General features: G+C 40.2%; 3 protein-coding genes across 17 annotated transcripts; all 3 read right to left on the minus strand.

The window, feature by feature from the left end:
• Positions 1 to 3,651: 3,651 nt before the first annotated feature.
• On the minus strand, positions 3,652 to 5,725 carry LOC311300716 (zona pellucida sperm-binding protein 4-like). The gene is made up of 8 exons (XM_084425189.1): positions 5,148 to 5,725; positions 4,881 to 5,068; positions 4,710 to 4,807; positions 4,481 to 4,638; positions 4,212 to 4,404; positions 3,995 to 4,142; positions 3,837 to 3,909; positions 3,652 to 3,762 (listed from the first exon to the last, which is right to left on the minus strand). The coding sequence occupies exons 1-8, from the start codon at positions 5,704 to 5,706 to the stop codon at positions 3,686 to 3,688; spliced, it is 1,494 nt and encodes a 497-aa protein (XP_084281315.1). The 5' UTR covers positions 5,707 to 5,725; the 3' UTR covers positions 3,652 to 3,685.
• A 4,905-nt stretch (positions 5,726 to 10,630) lies between these two features.
• LOC311300718 (zona pellucida sperm-binding protein 4-like) lies at positions 10,631 to 13,113 on the minus strand. Of its 8 annotated transcripts, none has more exons than XM_084425203.1 (10): positions 12,707 to 13,088; positions 12,395 to 12,574; positions 12,127 to 12,286; positions 11,860 to 12,047; positions 11,689 to 11,786; positions 11,460 to 11,617; positions 11,191 to 11,383; positions 10,974 to 11,121; positions 10,816 to 10,888; positions 10,631 to 10,741 (listed from the first exon to the last, which is right to left on the minus strand). In XM_084425203.1, exons 1-10 carry the CDS (start codon positions 13,067 to 13,069, stop codon positions 10,665 to 10,667), a joined length of 1,638 nt encoding a protein of 545 aa, XP_084281329.1. In that variant the 5' UTR covers positions 13,070 to 13,088; the 3' UTR covers positions 10,631 to 10,664. The 8 variants fall into 8 exon arrangements, with proteins under 8 accessions (XP_084281329.1, XP_084281328.1, XP_084281331.1 ...); XM_084425202.1 differs by having other exon boundaries at positions 12,671 to 13,088; XM_084425205.1 differs by having other exon boundaries at positions 12,127 to 12,609; positions 12,671 to 13,090.
• Positions 13,114 to 15,120: 2,007 nt separating this feature from the next.
• LOC311300717 (zona pellucida sperm-binding protein 4-like) lies at positions 15,121 to 17,693 on the minus strand. 8 transcript variants are annotated; one of them, XM_084425195.1, is made up of 10 exons: positions 17,241 to 17,658; positions 16,905 to 17,156; positions 16,637 to 16,796; positions 16,370 to 16,557; positions 16,199 to 16,296; positions 15,970 to 16,127; positions 15,701 to 15,893; positions 15,484 to 15,631; positions 15,326 to 15,398; positions 15,135 to 15,251 (listed from the first exon to the last, which is right to left on the minus strand). In XM_084425195.1, the coding sequence occupies exons 1-10, from the start codon at positions 17,637 to 17,639 to the stop codon at positions 15,175 to 15,177; spliced, it is 1,746 nt and encodes a 581-aa protein (XP_084281321.1). In that variant the 5' UTR covers positions 17,640 to 17,658; the 3' UTR covers positions 15,135 to 15,174. The 8 variants fall into 8 exon arrangements, with proteins under 8 accessions (XP_084281316.1, XP_084281321.1, XP_084281318.1 ...); XM_084425197.1 differs by having other exon boundaries at positions 15,143 to 15,251; positions 16,905 to 17,135; positions 17,221 to 17,660; XM_084425192.1 differs by having other exon boundaries at positions 15,137 to 15,251; positions 16,637 to 17,156.
• Between the last annotated feature and the right edge of the window lie 6,354 nt (positions 17,694 to 24,047).

Consider the following 24,047-nt stretch of genomic DNA (forward strand, 5'->3'; position numbering starts at 1 on the left):
CCTTATGCAACCATGATAATTTTATCTTCAAAAGAAGGTGTAATAGCTGCAAAATTAGATAAACATTTTGTCAGGTTGTATTTATTAATTTTGTCTAAAAAAAAACACCAATGTTGTCTTTATTTATTTATTATTTAAAGTGTTGCACTCACATGATTTTCATGAAATTTGTTTCTACTTATAGTTTTTATTAGTAAAAGCTTAGTTGCAGGTGTTCAGTATTAGTACCTAATTTAAATTAGACCAAGATTAGAAAATTAATTAAACAATATAAGTTGGACCAACCTAAGACATGTTTAAATAATTAAATAAACCTTGGATATATGTAAGAACATTTAGTTTAACAAACCTAATAAATTAATATGACCCAATCCAATTAGTGTTTTGACCCAGTGAAAATTGTCTGTAAAAAATGTCTTAAATTAAATTAAGGGTAATTAATTTGAGTGTAATTGAATGTGACATGAGAGAAAGACTCTGTCTTAAAATAAAACAAAGACAATAACTATATTGATTGCGTGAGTCTTATGAAGCAGATCTTTTTAATGCATCTGCTAATGCAATCATGAATCAGTAATGATTTTAAATCGACCTAATGTCAAACTCACTGAATTGGTCAAAATGACAGATTTAGCTCCCTCGAAAATCGAAACCGATGACCTTGGCGTCTAGCATTGTGCTTTACTGCTGAGCAAACAGTTTTTTTCAACAATGAGACGCAAGATAAGAGGGTTTGAAGCTTTTCTGCAATCTTACTGGCCAGCGGGGTTACTCAGCAATTAATTCAGCAATCCTTGTCAAAGTCAGACTAACACAGGGCTACATGTATTACATTTGTTATAGTGCTTTTTTTGTCCATGGGAGAACATGCATAGGAGGAGGATATAACCGGCGTGCAATTACTGCATCAAGAGATGGAAAATGAAAAACCTGAAATAATCTCATTCTGTTCTTTCTGTTTGTCACCGCTCAAACAGTAATCACACTCACACAGCCTGTTTGTTCTCTTTGATGATGAGTTTTGTCTTGATTTGATTAAGATTAACATTTGGACTCCTTCAAGATAATAACCCAATATATGACTGGACAGATCTGTGTGTTTATGTGTGTGTCTGAGAGGAGAGGGTCAACAGTTCAGGAGTCAACTATCTAAAATATCAGTGTTTCTGAGACGTGGCATTTGTTTCCCTTGAGAACCCTGAAGATGTCTCTATTAGTGCCTTGCAGGAAACACAATACACTTCCCACTACGTTTTTCTAATGACTTTCTTTCTTGATAATTAGCTCTAAGTGGAAAAAATTTACTTGTAGATTCATGTTGTCTTCAGAGGCGAACGCAGTTTCTGAGAAATGCGACAAATGCATTTCTGGAAAGTCAATGAGATGTTTTACACAGAGACAAATGACGGCTAATGGCACATCTGAGTGATCTTATTACACTAGGCTAGGCTGAATGTAAAACGGCGCATCATCTCAAAACCGCTCATTTAGTCTCACTTAGTTTGTTTTGAAATGGTTTAAAATTTTTGCAGCCAAATTTGGAACGGATCTAAACACAGTTTAATGCCCTGATTTATTTCATTAAATAAAAATATTTTAATAATAAAACGACATTTAGATTTAGCCTAATTCAGTTGGGACTAGTTAGTGTGAGACAAATATTGGTTTGGGGTTTTTCCTTAACCTACAATATATTTGCCATAAATCACAGGTCAAATATCTAGTTGATCATTTAACTTGTAGAAAACGGGAAATTAATAGGATCCCATTTTAATTCCATTTATGAAAAACACCAGCATAGATTATTTATCTATTTTTTAATGGATAAATGTATCATATTTCTTGATTTAGTTCAATATCCCTCATCATCATCATCTACCTTTAAATGTGTTTCCCTGCAAAGATGCCTTTTATTTGTATGGATTATAGATGTGATGTTTCTGCACATCAACACTATCCGCCTCCAGCTGGAGTTCAGCCCTCAAACCTTTAATTCTGAAGTGCATGCACAAAGAGAGAGGGAACGTTCAGTTTTACCTTCAGATATATGGAGAGAAATGCATTTAATTCCCCTATCTGCAAAAATAAAACTATGAGGATGCATGTGTCTTAAGTGTTGTGACTGGTCAAATGTAAGCTTCCTAGACAGTATTTAAAATGGGTCATTTATGTAGTAGAAATGTGAAATTATTTTAGAATTTGGAGCCTTCTAGACTGAGAAAAGCCAGAAAATGTATTTTTGGCTCATGTGGATGAAAGACAACAACTCCCAGAATGCACTTGCTTCGCTGCCCTACGAGGCCACTCCCAAGCCACGCCTACCGGTAAGAGAGTGCAGTTAAACAACTAGGCTAGGCTACTAGTTGACTCAAAACTTATAAGACGCCGTTTTATCGTGAGTCTCCGTGACGAGTCTGCCCGGGATTTCGAGATCGCCCAAAATGGATTCGGCTTTTGCGTTCTACAGTCGCCATTCATTATATTTACTGTGGCGAGCAGGATGAGGCTGAGGGGCACGGGAGAACGGCGTGAGGCCGGTGGCGTGATTACTGATGAGCGACACTGGTCTCGTAGGCTATCTCTCACGGAGGAGTGGGAATTTTCTTAGCAATGCTAAAACGCACATCAACCGATCACTTGTTTAGCGTTCATGAAGTCAAACACTACATTCAGATTCACCAATCGGAATGAATTCAGTTAGATTGAAACAAAAGGTGTGCATGTAAACAATGAATGGCGACTGTAGAAAGCAAAAGTCAAATCCCGGACATTTTGGACGATCTCGATGGCCGGATAGGATGTTAACCCCTACTACTCAGCTTTCTCCACAGAACAAGAGCCTGATAGCTTAGCTTCCAAAAAAAGATGGCTGACACTATTTGTACATTCTGTGAGTGAGATCCCACCCACTATGGGCGGGTTGAAAACATGCGGATCTAGCTCCTAGCACTGGCTGTAGTTTCTAGCCTCTGGCCAAAAAGTCCTCCGATGATGCAAAATTACGTTTTTTTGCGTCAGAGGATCTTTTCCAGACAAAAAAACAAAACAAATCTCATCTCAGGGGGATATGAGGGAGGGAAGCACAGTAATTCAAAAATACTACAGGTTTTCTACTGATACAAAGCTTAATGCTGAAGTATCCCTTTAAAAATCACATAGCTCCATAGACAAGGCCTTGGACAGCTACCTAGTTGGGATACAACAGATAAGGAATTAATGCATAAATGAAAGTAGTCTACATTACTTGGACTAGCCTGAAAAAAAACAACCCTCATCCTTTACCCCAAGATATGATTCTATACTTGCATGAATGTAAAAAAAGCATTCCAAAAAGCCAACGAGTGACCTCAGAGGGGTTTGGGCATCAATATATGCAGTTATGCTAGTCCAGCCATAAAGTCGTATGTAAAGCCTCAAACAGACAGAAGCTAAAACCTTAATTTGATATGTGAAACATGAACAGGGGCCCCAAGTTAACGACTAGAACTTGGCAAATAGTAAAGTTAAATGGCTTAGGCAGAAACTTGGCTTGTTTAGTTCGAGTCAAGAATCTCAATGCACAAAAGAAAAAGGTTTAGTAGTGCAGAAGTCAAACAGAACAGTCATGAAACATCCAACTCCAGACAGAAATGAATACCAAAGAGAAACATGTTGAGTTTCATGAAGTTTATTAAAACACTTAAATTCACTTGACCAGGTTAACTTGTCCACTAGACACCACAGTTTGCCCACTAGAGATGGTCTTGACGTGCGTGTCTCTTCCTGTAAAAAGTGGTAGAAGCATGAGGGGCATTTAAATTCTCAGTTCCTGAAGTCAACTTACAGCAAGCACTCACTTTTCCTCGAGCAACTTTGCTCACAGGAGCCAGAGGAGGGATGGCACACCACTGTACTACAGTGGATGAAGATCTAACAGAAGGGGAAAGGGTTAAGCCATAGAATTCACTGTAACAAGCACTAATATTAAGGGTTGAGGTAAGGTTGCAGAGCATACGGTTTCCTGCAGAGGAGCCAGTGATGCTGGATCTACAAATGTGAACATCTTCACAACAAAGCGCTTGTAGTGGGTCGGGAACTGAAGACCAGATGATCCAGCCACTGGAACCAATGTGGTCAGGTAACGATCATCCTGGTAAGGGCATCTGAAAGGCAAAGAGGCAGTCAGAAATGCCTTACAGCACACTAGATGGATAAAGACTGGCCTTACTCACCCATCAACCAGAAGATCCCATTGGGGTAGACTGAGTGGACTGGGGGTTGATGTCGCCCAGCAACGTCCCAGCATCAGGACAATGTTGGGGTCGGTCCTCTCCAAAATGTGCACCTCAACAAACACAGGCTCCCGCAGGACTTTTGTAACTGGATAATCAGCATCACTGTAGTAGGAAGTGTACGCCTCGTCCCCTGAGGAAGAATGCAGCGTTTAACTAGAAACTGGAGTTTTAGAAAGGCTTTAGGCATACTTGGGACAAACACTTACCTTCTGCACAGCCTTTGGTGACACATTGACCATTTGCCAGTCTAAGCTCCACCCTGAGGGGTCCAGGAGCAGCTACTGGTGGAGGTGGAGGAACGGTGTTGACCTCCACAACCAGAGCTTCCACAGAGGTACCAGAGTACCTACACTGGAAGAGAAGCCTGGACAACAAACAGTGAGCTTGTAGCATTTGTCAATGATTGACATTTATGATAAAGCATACATCACTTACTCAAAATGGCTGTCCCTTGTAATGGAACCAAGTGGTCCAATACCCACTTCATATGAGGAGGTCATTCTGTTTTCATACACCACATATCCACTGTCCTCCTGCAAATAGGAACATTGTTGGCATCCAATCCATTCTTAGCCATGCAGAACAAAACCACAAGCAGCTACTCGCCATCATGCTTGTGCCACATGCAGTGACAGGGAACTGGTATATAGCAAAGAAAGGTGTGGATCCCACAGGACTGCAAGCTGGATCACTTCCACCCAGGAGACGGACTGAATCCAGGCTTAGTCGAGGCAGCGTAACATCTCTAGCCACCACTACCACAAACTGACCATCTCTTATACACTGGACAGTCACTGGAACGAGTTACAAGAGCAGGTTATTGCTGAGGATCAGTTTAACATGAATGCCTCCACATTGACTCTACACTCTTACCTGCCTTCCCATAGTAACACTGCTGTCCATTAAAGCAGCAGTTGATAGCAGCACACTCAGCACCACTGATACCAGGTGGTCCACATTGAATCTGCTCATAATCAGCTACAGTACATTTGTCAAGGGCCTCTGCCTGTGCCACTGGCTGCTTAGGCTGAAACTGCTGAGGAAACCATTGACTAGCTTGCTGTTGAACCTTCTGAGGAAACTGTTGACTAGCCTGCTGTTGAACTGGCTTTTGAACCTGCTGAGGAAACCATTGACTAGCTTGCTGTTGAACCTTCTGAGGAAACTGTTGACTAGCTTGCTGTTGAACTGGCTTTTGAACCTGCTGAGGAAACCATTGACTAGCTTGCTGTTGAACTGGCTTTTGAACCTGCTGAGGAAACCATTGACTAGATTGCTTTTGAACTGGCTTTTGAAACCACTGGTCAGTTTGCTGGAACGTCAGAGCTTGAGGATTCTGGGGCAGATCACTCCACTTCGGAACAGCATGACTGAAAGCACAGAACCAAACACAAAGTGCCAGAGACTGAACAGCACACCAACTTCCTGCCATTGTTCAACAGCTAGTCACACTGCTGAGGTGCTGCCCTTTGGTCTTTTGTACTCTACAGACTTTGGCTAATTAATGATAATCCCTCCCTCTTCATTAACAGTCATGATTCTCCAGACTTGCACGAGTGGGAGTTTATGCAACTAGGTGATTCTATTGTTTCTTAAAAGTCAATTTTCCCTTTTGAACATACATAAAACCACATTGAGCTGAATTCAGAATAGTATGCTAGTACTATTTCTGCCATTCTGAATTCAGCCTTTTTTATATTAGATGTTTTAGCTATTCTGGATTGTTTTTTCTTTTTCTCTGAAACACATCACAGTTTTCTTATGGCAACAGGCCTGTATATTTTAAGAAAGTTTAAAGGGATACTTCACCTCTGGAACGATGAATGTGTATTTAAAATGGGTCATTTATGTAGTAGAAATGTGAAATTATTTTAGAATTTGGAGCCTTCTAGACTGAGAAAAGCCAGAAAATGTATTTTTGGCTCATGTGGATGAAAGACAACAACTCCCAGAATGCACTTGCTTCGCTGCCCTACGAGGCCACTCCCAAGCCACGCCTACCGGTAAGAGAGTGCAGTTAAACAACTAGGCTAGGCTACTAGTTGACTCAAAACTTAAAAGACGCCGTTTTATCGTGAGTCTCCGTGACGAGTCTGCCCGGGATTTCGAGATCGCCCAAAATGTGCGGGATTCGGCTTTTGCGTTCTACAGTCGCCATTCATTATATTTACTGTGGCGAGCAGGACGAGGCTGAGGGGCGCGGGAGGACGAGGCTGAGGGGTGCGGGAGAACGGCGCGAGGCCGGTGGCGTGATTACTGATGAGCGACACCGGTCTCGTAGGCTATCTCTCACGGAGGAGTGGGAATTTTCTTAGCAATGCTAAAACGCACATCAACCGATCACTTGTTTAGCGTTCATGTAAACACTACATTCAGATTCACCAATCGGAATGAATTCAGTTAGATTGAAACAAAAGGTGTGCATGTAAACAATGAATGGCGACTGTAGAAAGCAAAAGTCAAATCCCGGACATTTTGGACGATCTCGACGGCCGGATAGGATGTTAACCCCTACTACTCAGCTTTCTCCACAGAACAAGAGCCTGATAGCTTAGCTTCCAAAAAAAGATGGCTGACACTATTTGTACATTCTGTGAGTGAGATCCCACCCACTATGGGTGGGTTGAAAACATGCGGATCTAGCTCCTAGCACTGGCTGTAGTTTCTAGCCTCTGGCCAAAAAGTCCTCCGATGATGCAAAATTACGTTTTTTTGCGTCATCGGAGGATCTTTTCCAGACAAAAAAAAACACATAAATCTCATCTCAGGGGGATATGAGGGAGGGAAGCACAGTAATTCAAAAATACTACAGGTTTTCTACTGATACAAAGCTTAATGCTGAAGTATCCCTTTAAATCACACCTGCTAGCGCACTTCTTAAATGTTTACGTACTAGGTCAGCGGTGGAGTACACTGTTTTGTGGCTGTTCAAACACATTCAACCAAATGAGCATCTACTCTATGAAAGCAATCTGGTCTAATGTGTTGGACTACCTCTGGAATATGGAAGCAGATTAGTCTCAAATATAATTCACGCAAAAAACATGATTCACAAATGCGTAGACAATTTCACATGCATGAAACCTAATTCACGTGCACAAAAAAAAAATCCACGTGTGTGAAAAAATATATATATTCACAAAAAGCTATTCACATGCACAAAATAAAATTATATACTCATAAAATACATTTCACAAATGCAAAACACAATTCGTAGATATACAACTGTGCACAAAAACCTTTGAATGTTTAAAATGTACGAGTGTATTCTTGCATTTGAATGTGCAAATCGTCATTCACGTACGAATCGCCTTAGATATGTGTGTGTGAGTTTTTGAGACTTTGCTGGCAGCATAACACTCGTAACACAGAGCAGTCGTACTCTTTAGCCAATCAGATTTAAGCTTATCAATCGACCAATCAGTATCACGTGAGGGCGGGCCTACCTACATGTTACGTCATCAGCTTTCGACCAGTTCATGGCTGAGCAGAGGTAAGTGCAGTTAATCGTTCATTTCTGTGTTAACTGAAGTTAAAGAAGTTTGAGATCAGTTGAAGCAATAGTTTATGAACTATTAACTGATGTAAGCAAGTGTTGTTGTAATCAGATGTCCCATATCGTGTCAAAAATGAAGAAGAATGATGCTTGTTTTGTTGTATTTTAGCTGAAGGTACAGACAGCTCTCACAGCTACAATCACGCTAATGATTGCAAAACAATCATCTGTGGTCAATACCCATCGAGATTGTTCTTTAAATAGTGAATAGACTTATTTTAATGAGCACCCAGTGTTTTTTGCCATTTGTGTATGATGTTAAATTATTGTTAACACTTGTTTCCCTGCATTTTATCAGGATTACTCACCTTTGGTGTGGCATCTGGATAGCAGTCACGAACATCTTAATTCATGTTGTTTCTTAATTCTCTTTTATACTTTTTTTTTTTTGGTATTTATGTCTTAATTGGTAACACTTTATTAAAACGTTTCATTAGTTAACATGAACTAATAATGAACTGCACGTGAACAGCCTTTATTATTTTTTGTTAATGTTAACATTTACTAGGCTAATACTTCATTAAAATCTTGTTAACATTAGTAAATGCACTGTAAACTAACAATGAACAGCTGTATTTTTAACTAACGTTAATAAAGATTAACAAACACAGCAACAAATGTATTGCTCATGGTTATTTAATACATGAACTAATGTTAACTAAGTTATTGTACCTTATTGTAGAGTGTTAGCAATATATTCAACATGCATTTCCTTATGTTTTGTGCTGTATTGTCATCGCAAGGTTTTTAAATAAGGTTTTTTATTGTCATCTTAAGGTCTCAGGACAATATTGTGAAGCATTAATTTTACTTTGCCTAGTAAAATAGGCAAATCTGATTTTATGCTGATGAGACAAAGGTACTTATCATAGAGAGGCAATTAAGATTATGCGACTAAGGTTACTCAGTAAACTCTATTCAAATACCATCACTTAATTTCCCACGTCCTCTGTCTGCAATTCTTGTACTATAGGGTTTTAGTACTTTAAATATCAGGACAAAATCTTATATGTCCTAACAGAGAGGTCTACTGATGACCGGACTGAACACAATTCATTTTTTAACTTTTCACATGATGTATTGCACTTATATTTATATACTCTAAAAGCAAAGTACACTCTGACTGGATCTCACAACTCCTGAAGAGACATATATTTCTCTGTACTGAATATTGTGCTTCACAGTTTAGAGTGTCAGTTCATGATCTTCATATGTAACAGGAACATTAATCATGATCAAGTCATTTTATATATTTTATTCCCAAAGGATTCAGAAACTTTCAAATGAATAAAACGTGTACATCAAATTGAACTATGTCTGAATCTTTTAATTCTTACAAGAACATTTAATAATGCATGCATAGCAAGGCTTTATTCCTAAAGCGTGTACATATAGTCCGCAGGAGACAAATTAATACAGTAACAATGCATCACTTTCAACCACTTGTTGAAACAACTGTCAAAATGGATGGCTTGCAACATGACTGTTTTCAAAGAATTACAGTAGAAATGGTAAGATCACAATGGTTGTCTGCAACTTCATACATCATCTGTCTTGGAAATCTGAAACAATAAAACTACATAATATATGCAGATCAAAACATGTCTCCTATATATGCACGTCATTACATACATTATCATAGGTTGAATGTGTGGTGACAGGACATGAAAATCCATCAATACTAAAAATAAATGTTTATATTCACATGTGGACTAAACAGCAGTTAAACTATTGCTTCAACTGATCTCTAACTTCTAAACACAGAAATGAACGATTAACTGCTCTTACCTCTGCTCAGCCATGAACTGGTCGAAAGCTGATGACGTAACATGTAGGTAGGCCCGCCCTCACGTGATACTGATTGGTCGATTGATAAGCTTAAATCTGATTGGCTAAAGAGTACGACTGCTCTGTGTTACCAGTGTTATGCTGCCAGCAAAGTCTCAAAAACTCACACACACATATCTAAGGCGATTCGTACGTGAATGACGATGATGACATTAAAATGCAAGGATACACTTGTACATTTTAAACATTCAAAGGTTTTTGTGCACAGTTGTATATCTACGAATTGTGTTTTGCATTTGTGAAATGTATTTTATGAGTATATAATTTTATTTTGCGCATGTGAATTGCTTTTTGTGAATATTTTTTTTTTTTTCACGCACGTGGATTTTTTTGTGTGCACGTGAATTAGGTTTCATGCATGTGAAATTGTCTACGCATTTGTGAATCATGTTTTTTGCGTGAATTATATTTGAGACTAATCTGCTTCCATACTGGAAGTGGCCAAAAATAAACAAGCTCCATAAACAAGGCCTTGGACAGCTACCTAGTTGGGATACAACAGTTAAGGGATTAATGCTTAAAATGAAAGTAGTCTACATTACTGGGACTAGCCTGAAAAAAAAAAACCCTCATCCTTTACCCCAAGATATGATTCTATACTTGCATGACTGTAAAAAAAGCATTCCAAAAAGCCAACGAGTGACCTCAGAGGGGTTTGGGCATCAATATATGCAGTTATGCTAGTCCAGCCATAAAGTCGTATGTAAAGCCTCAAACAGACAGAAGCTAAAACCTTAATTTGATATGTGAAACATGAACAGGGGCCCCCCCAAGTTAACGACTAGAACTTGGCAAATAGTAAAGTTAAATGGCTTAGGCAGAAACTTGGCTTGTTTAGTGCGAGTCAAGAATCTCAATGCACAAAAGAAAAAGGTTTAGTAGTGCAGAAGTCAAACAGAACAGTCATGAAACATCCAACTCCAGACAGAAATGAATACCAAAGAGAAACATGTTGAGTTTCATGAAGTTTATTAAAACACTTAAATTCACTTGACCAGGTTAACTTGTCCACTAGACACCACAGTTTGCCCACTAGAGATGGTCTTGACGTGCGTGTCTCTTCCTGTAAAAAGTGGTAGAAGCATGAGGGGCATTTAAATTCTCAGTTCCTGAAGTCAACTTACAGCAAGCACTCACTTTTCCTCGAGCAACTTTGCTCACAGGAGCCAGAGGAGGGATGGCACACCGCTGTACTACAGTGGATGAAGATCTAACAGAAGGGGAAAGGGTTAAGCCATAGAATTCACTGTAATAAGCACTAATATTAAGGGTTGAGGTAAGGCTGCAGAGCATACGGTTTCCTGCAGAGGAGCCAGTGATGCTGGATCTACAAATGTGAACATCTTCACAACAAAGCGCTTGTAGTGGGTCGGGAACTGAAGACCAGATGATCCAGCCACTGGAACCAATGTGGTCAGGTAACGATCATCCTGGTAAGGGCATCTGAAAGGCAAAGAGGCAGTCAGAAATGCCTTACAGCACACTAGATGGATAAAGACTGGCCTTACTCACCCATCAACCAGAAGATCCCATTGGGGTAGACTGAGTGGACTGGGGGTTGATGTCGCCCAGCAACGTCCCAGCATCAGGACAATGTTGGGGTCGGTCCTCTCCAAAATGTGCACCTCAACAAACACAGGCTCCCGCAGGACTTTTGTAACTGGATAATCAGCATCACTGTAGTAGGACGTGTACGCCTCGTCCCCTGAGGAAGAATGCAGCGTTTAACTAGAAACTGGAGTTTTAGAAAGGCTTTAGGCATACTTGGGACAAACACTTACCTTCTGCACAGCCTTTGGTGACACATTGACCATTTGCCAGTCTAAGCTCCACCCTGAGGGGTCCAGGAGCAGCTACTGGTGGAGGTGGAGGAACGGTGTTGACCTCCACAACCAGAGCTTCCACAGAGGTACCAGAGTACCTACACTGGAAGAGAAGCCTGGACAACAAACAGTGAGCTTGTAGCATTTGTCAATGATTGACATTTATGATAAAGCATACATCACTTACTCAAAATGGCTGTCCCTTGTAATGGAACCAAGTGGTCCGATACCCACTTCATATGAGGAGGTCATTCTGTTTTCATACACCACATATCCACTGTCCTCCTGCAAATAGGAACATTGTTGGCATCCAATCCATTCTTAGCCATGCAGAACAAAACCACAAGCAGCTACTCGCCATCATGCTTGTGCCACATGCAGTGACAGGGAACTGGTATATAGCAAAGAAAGGTGTGGATCCCACAGGACTGCAAGCTGGATCACTTCCACCCAGGAGACGGACTGAATCCAGGCTCAGTCGAGGCAGCGTAACATCTCTAGCCACCACTACCACAAACTGACCATCTCTTATACACTGGACAGTCACTGGAACGAGTTACAAGAGCAGGTTATTGCTGAGGATCAGTTTAACATGAATGCCTCCACATTGACTCTACACTCTTACCTGCCTTCCCATAGTAACACTGCTGTCCGTTAAAGCAGCAGTTGATAGCAGCACACTCAGCACCACTGATACCAGGTGGTCCACATTGAATCTGCTCATAATCAGCTACAGTACATTTGTCAAGGGCCTCTGCCTGTGCCACTGGCTGCTTAGGCTGAAACTGCTGAGGAAACTGTTGACTAGCTTGCTGTTGAACTGACTGAGGAAACTGTTGACTAGCTTGCTGTTGAACTGACTGAGGAAACTGTTGACTAGCTTGCTGTTGAACTTGCTGAGGAAACTGTTGACTAGCTTGCTGTTGAACTGACTGAGGAAACTGTTGACTAGCTTGCTGTTGAACTGACTGAGGAAACTGTTGACTAGCTTGCTGTTGAACTGACTGAGGAAACTGTTGACTAGCTTGCTGTTGAACTGACTGAGGAAACTGTTGACTAGCTTGCTGTTGAACCTGTTGAGGAAACTGTTGACTAGCTTGCTGTTGAACTGGCTTTTGAACCTGCTGAGGAAACCGTTGACTAGCTTGCTGTTGAACTGGCTTTTGAACCTGCTGAGGAAACCATTGACTAGCTTGCTGTTGAACCTTCTGAGGAAACTGTTGACTAGCCTGCTGTTGAACTGGCTTTTGAACCTGCTGAGGAAACCATTGACTAGCTTGCTGTTGAACCTTCTGAGGAAACTGTTGACTAGCTTGCTGTTGAACTGGCTTTTGAACCTGCTGAGGAAACCATTGACTAGCTTGCTGTTGAACTGGCTTTTGAACCTGCTGAGGAAACCATTGACTAGATTGCTTTTGAACTGGCTTTTGAAACCACTGGTCAGTTTGCTGGAACGTCAGAGCTTGAGGATTCTGGGGCAGATCACTCCACTTCGGAACAGCATGACTGAAAGCACAGAACCAAACACAAAGTGCCAGAGACTGAACAGCACACCAACTTCCTGCCATTGTTCAACAGCTAGTCACACTGCTGAGGTGCTGCCCTTTGGTCTTTTGTACTCTACAGACTTTGGCTAATTAATGATAATCCCTCCCTCTTCATTAACAGTCATGTTTCTCCAGACTTGCACGAGTGGGAGTTTATGCAACTAGGTGATTCTATTGTTTCTTAAAAGTCAATTTTCCCTTTTGAACATACATAAAACCACATTGAGCTGAATTCAGAATAGTATGCTAGTACTATTTCTGCCATTCTGAATTCAGCCTTTTTTATATTAGATGTTTTAGCTATTCTGGATTGTTTTTTCTTTTTCTTTGAAACACATCATAGTTTTCTTATGGCAACAGGCCTGTATATTTTAAGAATGTTTAAAGGGATACTTCACCTCTGGAACGATGAATGTGTATTTAAAATGGGTCATTTATGTAGTAGAAATGTGAAATTATTTTAGAATTTGGAGCCTTCTAGACTGAGAAAAGCCAGAAAATGTATTTTTGGCTCATGTGGATGAAAGACAACAACTCCCAGAATGCACTTGCTTCGCTGCCCTACGAGGCCACTCCCAAGCCACGCCTAGCGGTAAGAGAGTGCAGTTAAACAACTAGGCTAGGCTACTAGTTGACTCAAAACTTAAAAGACGCCGTTTTATCGTGAGTCTCCGTGACGAGTCTGCCCGGGATTTCGAGATCGCCCAAAATGTGCGGGATTCGGCTTTTGCGTTCTACAGTCGCCATTCATTATATTTACTGTGGCGAGCAGGATGAGGCTGAGGGGCGCGGGAGGACGAGGCTGAGGGGTGCGGGAGAACGGCGCGAGGCCGGTGGCGTGATTACTGATGAGCGACACCGGTCTCGTAGGCTATCTCTCACGGAGGAGTGGGAATTTTCTTAGCAATGCTAAAACGCACATCAACCGATCACTTGTTTAGCGTTCATGTAAACACTACATTCAGATTCACCAATCGGAATGAATTCAGTTAGATTGAAACAAAAGGTGTGCATGTAAACAATGAATGGCGACTGTAGAAAGCAAAAGTCAAATCCCGGACATTTTGGACGATCTCGACGGCCGGATAGGATGTTAACCCTTACTACTCAGCTTTCTCCACAGAACAAGAGCCTGATAGCTTAGCTTCCAAAAAAAAAGATGGCTGACACTATTTGTACATTCTGTGAGTGAGATCCCACCCACTATGGGCGGGTTGAAAACATGCGGATCTAGCTCCTAACACTGGCTGTAGTTTCTAGCCTCTGGCCAAAAAGTCCTCCGATGATGCAAAATTACGTTTTTTTTGCGTCATCGGAGGATCTTTTCCAGACAAAAAAACAAATCTCATCTCAGGGGGATATGAGGGAAGGAAGCACAGTAATTCAAAAATACTACAGGTTTTCTACTGATACAAAGCTTAATGCTGAAGTATCCCTTTAAATCACACCTGCTAGCGCACTTAAATGTTTACGTACTAGGTCAGCGGTGGAGTACACTGTTTTGTGGCTGTTCGAACACATTCAACCACATGAGCATCTACTCTATGAAAGCAATCTGGTCTAATGTGTTGGACTACCTCTGGAAGTGGCCAAAAATAAACAAGCTCCATAAACAAGGCCTTGGACAGCTACCTAGTTGGGATACAACAGTTAAGAGATTAATGCTTAAATGAAAGTAGTCTACATTACTGGGACTAGCCTAAAAAAAAAACCCTCATCCTTTACCCCAAGATATGATTCTATACTTGCATGACTGTAAAAAAAGCATTCCAAAAAGCCAACGAGTGACGGGGTTTGGGCATCAATATATGCAGTTATGCTAGTCCAGCCATAAAGTCGTATGTTAAGCCTCAAACAGACAGAAGCTAAAACCTTAATTTGATATGTGAAACATGAACAGGGGCCCCCCCAAGTTAACGACTAGAACTTGGCAAATAGTAAAGTTAAATGGCTTAGGCAGAAACTTGGCTTGTTTAGTTCGAGTCAAGAATCTCAATGCACAAAAGAAAAAAGGTCTAGTAGTGCAGAAGTCAAACAGAACAGTCATGAAACATCCAACTCCAGACAGAAATGAATACCAAAGAGAAACATGTTGAGTTTCATGAAGTTTATTAAAACATTTAAATTCACTTGACCAGGTTAACTTGTCCACTAGACACCACAGTTTGCCCACTAGAGATTGTCTTGACGTGCGTGTCTCTTCCTGTAAAAAGTGGTAGAAGCATGAGGGGCATTTAAATTCTCAGTTCCTGAAGTCAACTTACAGCAAGCACTCACTTTTCCTCGAGCAACTTTGCTCACAGGAGCCAGAGGAGGGATGGCACACCGCTGTACTACAGTGGATGAAGATCTAACAGAAGGGGAAAGGGTTAAGCCATAGAATTCACTGTAATAAGCACTAATATTAAGGGTTGAGGTAAGGCTGCAGAGCATACGGTTTCCTGCAGAGGAGCCAGTGATGCTGGATCTACAAATGTGAACATCTTCACAACAAAGCGCTTGTAGTGGGTCGGGAACTGAAGACCAGATGATCCAGCCACTGGAACCAATGTGGTCAGGTAACGATCATCCTGGTAAGGGCATCTGAAAGGCAAAGAGGCAGTCAGAAATGCCTTACAGCACACTAGATGGATAAAGACTAGCCTTACTCACCCATCAACCAGAAGATCCCATTGGGGTAGACTGAGTGGACTGGGGGTTGATGTCGCCCAGCAATGTCCCAGCATCAGGACAATGTTGGGGTCGGTCCTCTCCAAAATGTGCACCTCAACAAACACAGGCTCCCGCAGGACTTTTGTAACTGGATAATCAGCATCACTGTAGTAGGACGTGTACGCCTCGTCCCCTGAGGAAGAATGCAGCGTTTAACTAGAAACTGGAGTTTTAGAAAGGCTTTAGGCATACTTGGGACAAACACTTACCTTCTGCACAGCCTTTGGTGACACATTGACCATTTGCCAGTCTAAGCTCCACCCTGAGGGGTCCAGGAGCAGCTACTGGTGGAGGTGGAGGAACGGTGTTGACCTCCACAACCAGAGCTTCCACAGAGGTACCAGAGTACCTACACTGGAAGAGAAGCCTGGACAACAAACAGTGAGCTTGTAGCATTTGTCAATGATTGACATTTATGATAAAGCATACATCACTTACTCAAAATGGCTGTCCCTTGTAATGGAACCAAGTGGTCCGATACCCACTTCATATGAGGAGGTCATTCTGTTTTCATACACCACATATCCACTGTCCTCCTGCAAATAGGAACATTGTTGGCATCCAATCCATTCTTAGCCACGCAGAACAAAACCACAAGCAGCTACTCGCCATCATGCTTGTGCCACATGCAGTGACAGGGAACTGGTATATAGCAAAGAAAGGTGTGGATCCCACAGGACTGCAAGCTGGATCACTTCCACCCAGGAGACGGACTGAATCCAGGCTCAGTCGAGGCAGCGTAACATCTCTAGCCACCACTACCACAAACTGACCATCTCTTATACACTGGACAGTCACTGGAACGAGTTACAAGAGCAGGTTATTGCTGAGGATCAGTTTAACATGAATGCCTCCACATTGACTCTACACTCTTACCTGCCTTCCCATAGTAACACTGCTGTCCATTAAAGCAGCAGTTGATAGCAGCACACTCAGCACCACTGATACCAGGTGGTCCACATTGAATCTGCTCATAATCAGCTACAGTACATTTGTCAAGGGCCTCTGCCTGTGCCACTGGCTGCTTAGGCTGAAACTGCTGAGGAAACTGTTGACTAGCTTGCTGTTGAACTGACTGAGGAAACTGTTGACTAGCTTGCTGTTGAACTGACTGAGGAAACTGTTGACTAGCTTGCTGTTGAACCTGCTGAGGAAACTGTTGACTAGCTTGCTGTTGAACTGACTGAGGAAACTGTTGACTAGCTTGCTGTTGAACTGACTGAGGAAACTGTTGACTAGCTTGCTGTTGAACCTGCTGAGGAAACTGTTGACTAGCTTGCTGTTGAACTGGCTTTTGAACCTGCTGAGGAAACTGTTGACTAGCTTGCTGTTGAACTGGCTTTTGAACCTGCTGAGGAAACCGTTGACTAGCTTGCTGTTGAACTGGCTTTTGAACCTGCTGAGGAAACCATTGACTAGCTTGCTGTTGAACCTTCTGAGGAAACTGTTGACTAGCCTGCTGTTGAACTGGCTTTTGAACCTGCTGAGGAAACCATTGACTAGCTTGCTGTTGAACCTTCTGAGGAAACTGTTGACTAGCTTGCTGTTGAACTGGCTTTTGAACCTGCTGAGGAAACCATTGACTAGCTTGCTGTTGAACCTTCTGAGGAAACTGTTGACTAGCTTGCTGTTGAACTGGCTTTTGAACCTGCTGAGGAAACCATTGACTAGCTTGCTGTTGAACTGGCTTTTGAACCTGCTGAGGAAACCATTGACTAGATTGCTTTTGAACTGGCTTTTGAAACCACTGGTCAGTTTGCTGGAACATCAGAGCTTGAGGATTCTGGGGCAGATCACTCCACTTCGGAACAGCATGACTGAAAGCACAGAACCAAACACAAAGTGCCAGAGACTGAACAGCACACCAACTTCCTGCCATTGTTCAACAGCTAGTCACACTGCTGAGGTGCTGCCCTTTGGTCTTTTGTACTCTACAGACTTTGGCTAATTAATGATAATCCCTCCCTCTTCATTAACAGTCATGTTTCTCCAGACTTGCACGAGTGGGAGTTTATGCAACTAGGTGATTCTATTGTTTCTTAAAAGTCAATTTTCCCTTTTGAACATACATAAAACCACATTGAGCTTAATTCAGAATAGTATGCTAGTACTATTTCTGCCATTCTGAATTCAGCCTTTTTTATATTAGATGTTTTAGCTATTCTGGATTGTTTTTTCTTTTTCTTTGAAACACATCATAGTTTTCTTATGGCAACAGGCCTGTATATTTTAAGCAAGTTTAAAGGGATACTTCACCTCTGGAACGATGAATGTGTATTTAAGTATCATGTGTGATCTCTCAACACAAAGGCAACAAAGTTGTACTGTCTAATAAGATGCCCCATTCTAAGGTGGCATAGCATGTGTCTTTCACAGAAGGCAATCCCAGAATGCATTGTGATGGTCATCCAAAATGCTGAGAGAAATATTGTAGTTGTAGCTTAGGTGTAGGCTAGTCATTTTAAGATCATTGGTTCAAGTTAATTGAAAATGACTAGGATTACAGTGTTGTTCGTTGTGCTGGAGTTAAAATAACAAAGTATTAATATATAAGTTGCTCTGAATAAGAAAGCATTAGCTAATTAACTTTATAATAAGTTACTAATCTAGAATGTAAACCTGTATAGGTCATTTATTAATTCAAAAACTCAGTCGAGCTGTTCGCTTGGCTTTTTGTCAGCTTAACATTGCCTGTGGTGATGGCAGTATGATAATGGATGAAGTGTAGAATGACAGATAATTATGTCTACTTCAATAATATGTACTGTCATTTATGATACTATGTTTGGTAGGTTTTAAAGGCTCTGTCCCAAATGGCACACGAAGCCCTTTAAGTCCTCCTAGTACAAGTCTACACTGTAATGATGCAATGCTCCATAAACCGGTGATGCTGGTCTCCATAAACTGCAAACTCCACCAAGGACACACGCCATATGAAAAGAGTGCATTAGTCCGCCTGAATTTGAGTCTACTAGAATACTTATTAACAAAATAAAAGCGATATAATTAGATAATGCACAAAGAGTAAATTTAGAGTCCTTTGTTTTAATGCATCTCGGAAGCCTTGGGATGCAACTGTGGTTTGATTGGCCGATTGTGGGATTCTTTTTTCATTCTTTGATTGGCATGACAGAGTTGTAATATAGTTAAGAAGCTCAGAAGCCCATAAAAGCATAAATCATGTCTTTTTGTCTGAGCCTTTGGAGAGCAAAAGCCATTAGAATGAAGAGAATCTTGTATTCCCCTCCTCGCTCCCACAATATAGCACATCAGGGCTAAATTATTTAACCACAGTGCCAGAACGTGACATCTGTAAGCTGGAACCCCGAACACAAGATGCTTTCATATGCACAGTGCATATTTCATATTACTTGATCTCTGAGGTAAAGAATAATTACATACTGTTGTGATGCATATAGTGATTTTCAAATATTGTTTTTGGATTAGCTGTAATAGCTCAGGGCTTTAGCGTGGCTCAAACTAGCATAATCAGGAAAGGATTTGATGGCTAAAGAGATAAGGGAGAGCATGATTCTAATGGAAACAAGCAACATGTAATGTAGTATGAACTGTTGAGTTGATGTAATATTGTTTTTAAGCTAAAATGCTTTCTCGTGTCCTAGTTTACCCTGAGATCTATAAGTCATTGGTTTGGGTGACTTCCTGAAGAGCGCATCTGAGAAGCCATGTTTGGGGTATGATATCTGAAGAATTATGATTACTGACATCACAGGAATTGGTACAGTAGATGTACAGGCTTGTTCTCTTCCAGTCCAAGTGTCTCCACAGGGTACAAATATTTTCATAATTTGCCCCTAAAGTTGGAAGAATGTGGAAAATGTCTAGACGTGGGAGGTGGGATTCACTTGATATGGTGCAATATTTTGCTTGTTCAGTTACTCTTGAGTATATTGACTACCTATTAGCATCTTGAAAAATGGCATTGATATAGAGGTGCCCTGTTTCTATGCAAAAAGACTGGCTTTATACAGTTTTGTTTTGGTGCAAAAGCTATCTGATTTTGCATGGATTAAAGCATTATAGATAATACTGTGCGGCATGTTGAGGAGACGTGATCAGGTGTGCATTTTGTTATTGACATTTTTATAATAAATTTGTTATTGTTGTTGTTGTTGTTGATTAATACAGAATTTAATTTGCTAGCAATCACTTCAATCTGTTGCTCCACCATGACAAGAAAACTTGTGGCCGATACCGATAACCGATAAATCTTTATATTTGAAAGCCGATAACCGATATATTGGCCGATAAATCTAAACCCAAATTTTTATATAATTTTATATAATTTTTTCATGCACCGATATGAAAATTATGGTCGATACCGATAACCAATAAATCTTTATATTTGAAAGCCGATAACCGATAAATTGGCCGATAAATCTAAACCCAAATTTTTATATCATTTTTGAAAGCCTGATTACAAAAACAAAAGTCTCACCATTAAAAACCATATCCCAAGCACACAATTATGATGATGTTCTCATTATAAATTTATGTATAGCCCTTATGACAGATTTGCACTGCTAATGTTGTACTTTACTGTATTTTCCTTTATTTGAAGTGATTCCAATCATATTTCAAGCAATTCAAAACCATCATGTTGAACAGTGCGCATCTGAAGAGTCTCAGCTGAAGGAAATAATCCATTATTCATCTGCTTTAATATATCGGCTAAATTTTCTTATAGGGCCGATAACATAAAAAATGAACATTTATCGGCCGATACCGATATGGTGGCCGATATATCGTGCATCCCTATGTTGAAGTCTATAGAGCCCCTAGTGGAAATGATGAGAATGCGACACTTATTTCCATGTGCATGAATTGCGGTCTGACACATTTACTAATGAAGAAGCGTTTCCATTTACGCACTCATGTAGAGTGTGTTTCCGGCCTCTGTCTCGTCTTCGCTTCGTCGAGCTGTCTCTGAAAGTCTCAGACACATGAGAACGCCCTTCATTAAGTGCTCTTCTCCTTCATGGCCCCAAAATGAAAACGATAATTAACCACCATTTCGTAACTGCCAGGCTCAGCTGTTCACGCTTAGCTTTTCTGAGCAGAAGGATTTTGCACTCGATGCTTTTCGGTTGCACATTTCCTCTGCGCTAATCCGTTGTGGGAATAAGCCCGAGTTGTTTTGTTTGAAGTTTTTAAGGCTGCGGTGCAGAATGTCAGTGGGGCTCACAGAGCACACCTCATTATCACGAGTTCCTGCGAATGGAAAGACAACATAAGAGAGCTCTAAAGCCAAGGCCTCAATGGACACATTAAAGGAGTCCTATCTTAAGGAATTAGATGATGTACGCTCAATTCTCTCGCACCTGATTCTAGACTCGCAAAGTCGCAACATTTATGTGTTGATGATATTGTCAAAGATGGCTCTGGGTGGAGAACGCACTTTTAAGCGTATAAGTTAGGACGATAGCTTATAGTCATGTGACGCACTAAACGCAGCTTAAGCTGTAATGCGGTGCATTTTGTCTTGGCTTTGTTTGCAGAATAGATTCAATAGATTTTTACAGCGGCTGTGCGGTGTTGAGAATGAATTGACAAACAATTTTCCTGTTCATATATTTGCTATTGAAATAGTTTTTTTTTATGACTAAAGATATTTACTCCCAGAATATATCTTTTTTTTTTCTTTTTTTTTTACAAGTATTGTCATACTGTATCGTTTTTTGTTAAATCGCTGGCGTTTTTATGAGCTAAAAGCTGTAATATTATGTTTTTGTCTTCATGGGGTCTGTAGAGGCCGTCTGCTTACACATCGGGCAGCACATGGACATTTGTGAACTATAACCTAATATTATTGACCGGTTCAGTGCTTGCTTCAGAGGCATGTTAACATGACTAACTTTCTCCCCTTTGTGAAAATGATAAAACTCTTGAGCCTGACCTTTGACCCTCTGTGTGCCTGCAGTAAGCAAAGAGCACATGACACGCATAAACTTTAACCGTACATATGTATGAGCATGCAGACGAGTGTGTGAGGAGAGATGGCAGTGACTCTGAATGTAATTGTTCTTTTATGAAAGAAAATACCTTGACATGCTGAATGCTGATTGAGTTACACACACAAATTTGACTTCCATTGTTACGTGATTAAATTCCTTCCGGCTCTAATTATGAATATGCAAATGATACTTTTTTTTTTTTTTTTTTCTGCATTCATGAATTTTGAGTGCTCCAACAGTAGGAGGCAGGGAAGCAACATGTTGTGAATCTTGCGTGTGTGTGTGTGTGTGTGTGTACTTGTACAGCTATCTTTGTGAGGACCAGTTTGAGTTTTGGACCATTGGAGTGAGGACAAAGAGAGTAAAGTGAGGACATTTTGGCCGGTCCTCACTTTCTGAGAGCCTTTAAAGGCCTGTTTGAGGGTCAAGACTTGGTTTTAGGGATAAGGTTATAATGAGGTTAAGGGTCGGTTTAGGGTCAGGGTTCGGGTTAGGCACTTAGTTGTGATGGGTAAGGTTAGGGTAAGCGGCTAGAGATTGCATTGTGTCAATGAAGGTCCTCTTAAAGATAGATGTACAAGTGTGTGTGTGTGTGTGTGTGTGTTTGATCTAGATCTAATTAGTTCTCATTTAAGGTGCAAAGTCTAGTTCAGGGGATACAGTCGCAAACCCATTAGAGCAAAACTTTTAATCTGAGCTTTGACCCAAGAGACAGAGAGATTAAACAGAGGACAACAGCCCATCAAACCAACATTTCACACCAAATTGAAAGAAAAAAATAAAGCAGTATTTTAGCGTAGGCCAATTATGTTTTTTATTTATTTCTCTATTTTACATATGGACCTTATGTTCATGACAATTATGCACATTTAACTCTAGTCTGAGCCTTGCCCACATATAAATGTCATTCTCAACAATTCAAACAATTTCTTCCTGTCTAAGTATGCGGTTATTAGCCAGAATAAGCTACTATAAAGACTGTGCTTTATGCCATTTAGTCAAAGGTCTGACTATGTGATATTAATACCCTCACGTTCTCAGTAATGCAGGGATTCAGAAACTATTTTTTGGTCGGCCGAACCCCTTTGATCTGAAATATTTTCTTGAAGAATCCCCTGAGATGTCAAGTTTTTCATTCCTCAAGTTTTTCAAGGTTTTAAATATTTCAATAATTGAACAACACATGGATGTTCACAGTTCTCTGATGTCTGTTTATTGTTAATACGCAGGTTAACAAATCAAATAGATTCAAATCTTTTTTTTAACGTTTTATTTTTATTTGTGTAATTATGTAATTATGTATTTGTGAACCCGTTTGGGGAAAACCTGAAATCATTTAATGCATTCAAGCATTAATGATTCTCATTACATTATTTGGTAATGGTATGGTAATACAGAGATTGATAAAATAAGAATAAATTAAATGCAATACCACGATACGTCTTCTATTATGTACAATTACATCACAATTCAAATATATATTTTTTTACAGAATAATATATTTATATAGTTATTTTTACAGAATTATATATAACAGTGTGTATGTGTGTGTGTTTTATTTATATACACACACACACACACACACACACACACACACACACACACACACACACACACACACCTATATATATATATATATATAAATAATTTTAGATATATAATTAATTCTGTAAAAATAACTTTATACATTTGCATATCTGTAATGAGAATTTAGGTGGTAATAGGGCTTAATTGTCATGAACATAAACATTTTTATGGTTCTAAAATAGGCCTTTTCTTAATGCGAAATACAGTTCCTTTTTTTTTTTTTTTTGTGTGTTGAGAAATGTTCTTGAGATGAACCCCATTTTCATCTATATTTAACATTGTCCACTTGTAATCACATGATTCATATGCTAATTCCAGGTGTTAGTTGTTCTCTATGGCTTGTTTCACACATCTTGTGTCTGCAGTTTATTTTGGTGCCCATATTAACAGTTTATAGCATTCACACTTCATATGTAAGCACATTCAGAGCCTATTTGTGTTGCCCATGCAAAGGTGGTCCAAATGCACATTATCAACAGAACTGTTTGCAATATAACCGGTACAGTACATAAATTAAACATAGAAAATGACAATTCTGAAACAAACTACACTCTACCATTGCGTGACGTCAAAGGCAGCAGACAGGGAACATATATGTCCATTACTTGAGCTCTACAAACAAGTTCTACACATGTTTTTGTCTTTCATAACAGGGCTTCTGCTTTCAGTCCACAAATCAGCAACATTCACCACGGATTTAATGTAGTAACTCTAACCATAACGAT

This window comes from Rutilus rutilus (genome assembly GCF_951802725.1).
Source record: "Rutilus rutilus genome assembly, chromosome: 12".
Lineage (NCBI taxonomy): Eukaryota > Metazoa > Chordata > Actinopteri > Cypriniformes > Leuciscidae > Rutilus > Rutilus rutilus.

Coding starts and splice junctions, on each gene's coding strand:
- LOC311300716 (XM_084425189.1), bottom strand. CDS start 5,706: ATGGCAGGAAGTTGGTGTGCTGTTCAGTCTCTGGCACTTTGTGTTTGG. Junction 4,143..4,211: donor TGGGATCTTCTGGTTGATGG/GTGAGTAAGGCC, acceptor TTTGCCTTTCAG/ATGCCCTTACCAGGATGATC. Junction 3,763..3,836: donor GCAAAGTTGCTCGAGGAAAA/GTGAGTGCTTGC, acceptor CACTTTTTACAG/GAAGAGACACGCACGTCAAG.
- LOC311300718 (XM_084425198.1), bottom strand. CDS start 13,069: ATGGCAGGAAGTTGGTGTGCTGTTCAGTCTCTGGCACTTTGTGTTTGG. Junction 11,618..11,688: donor ACAAGGGACAGCCATTTTGA/GTAAGTGATGTA, acceptor TTTGTTGTCCAG/GCTTCTCTTCCAGTGTAGGT. Junction 10,742..10,815: donor GCAAAGTTGCTCGAGGAAAA/GTGAGTGCTTGC, acceptor CACTTTTTACAG/GAAGAGACACGCACGTCAAG.
- LOC311300717 (XM_084425190.1), bottom strand. CDS start 17,639: ATGGCAGGAAGTTGGTGTGCTGTTCAGTCTCTGGCACTTTGTGTTTGG. Junction 16,558..16,636: donor GTGTTACTATGGGAAGGCAG/GTAAGAGTGTAG, acceptor AACTCGTTCCAG/TGACTGTCCAGTGTATAAGA. Junction 15,252..15,325: donor GCAAAGTTGCTCGAGGAAAA/GTGAGTGCTTGC, acceptor CACTTTTTACAG/GAAGAGACACGCACGTCAAG.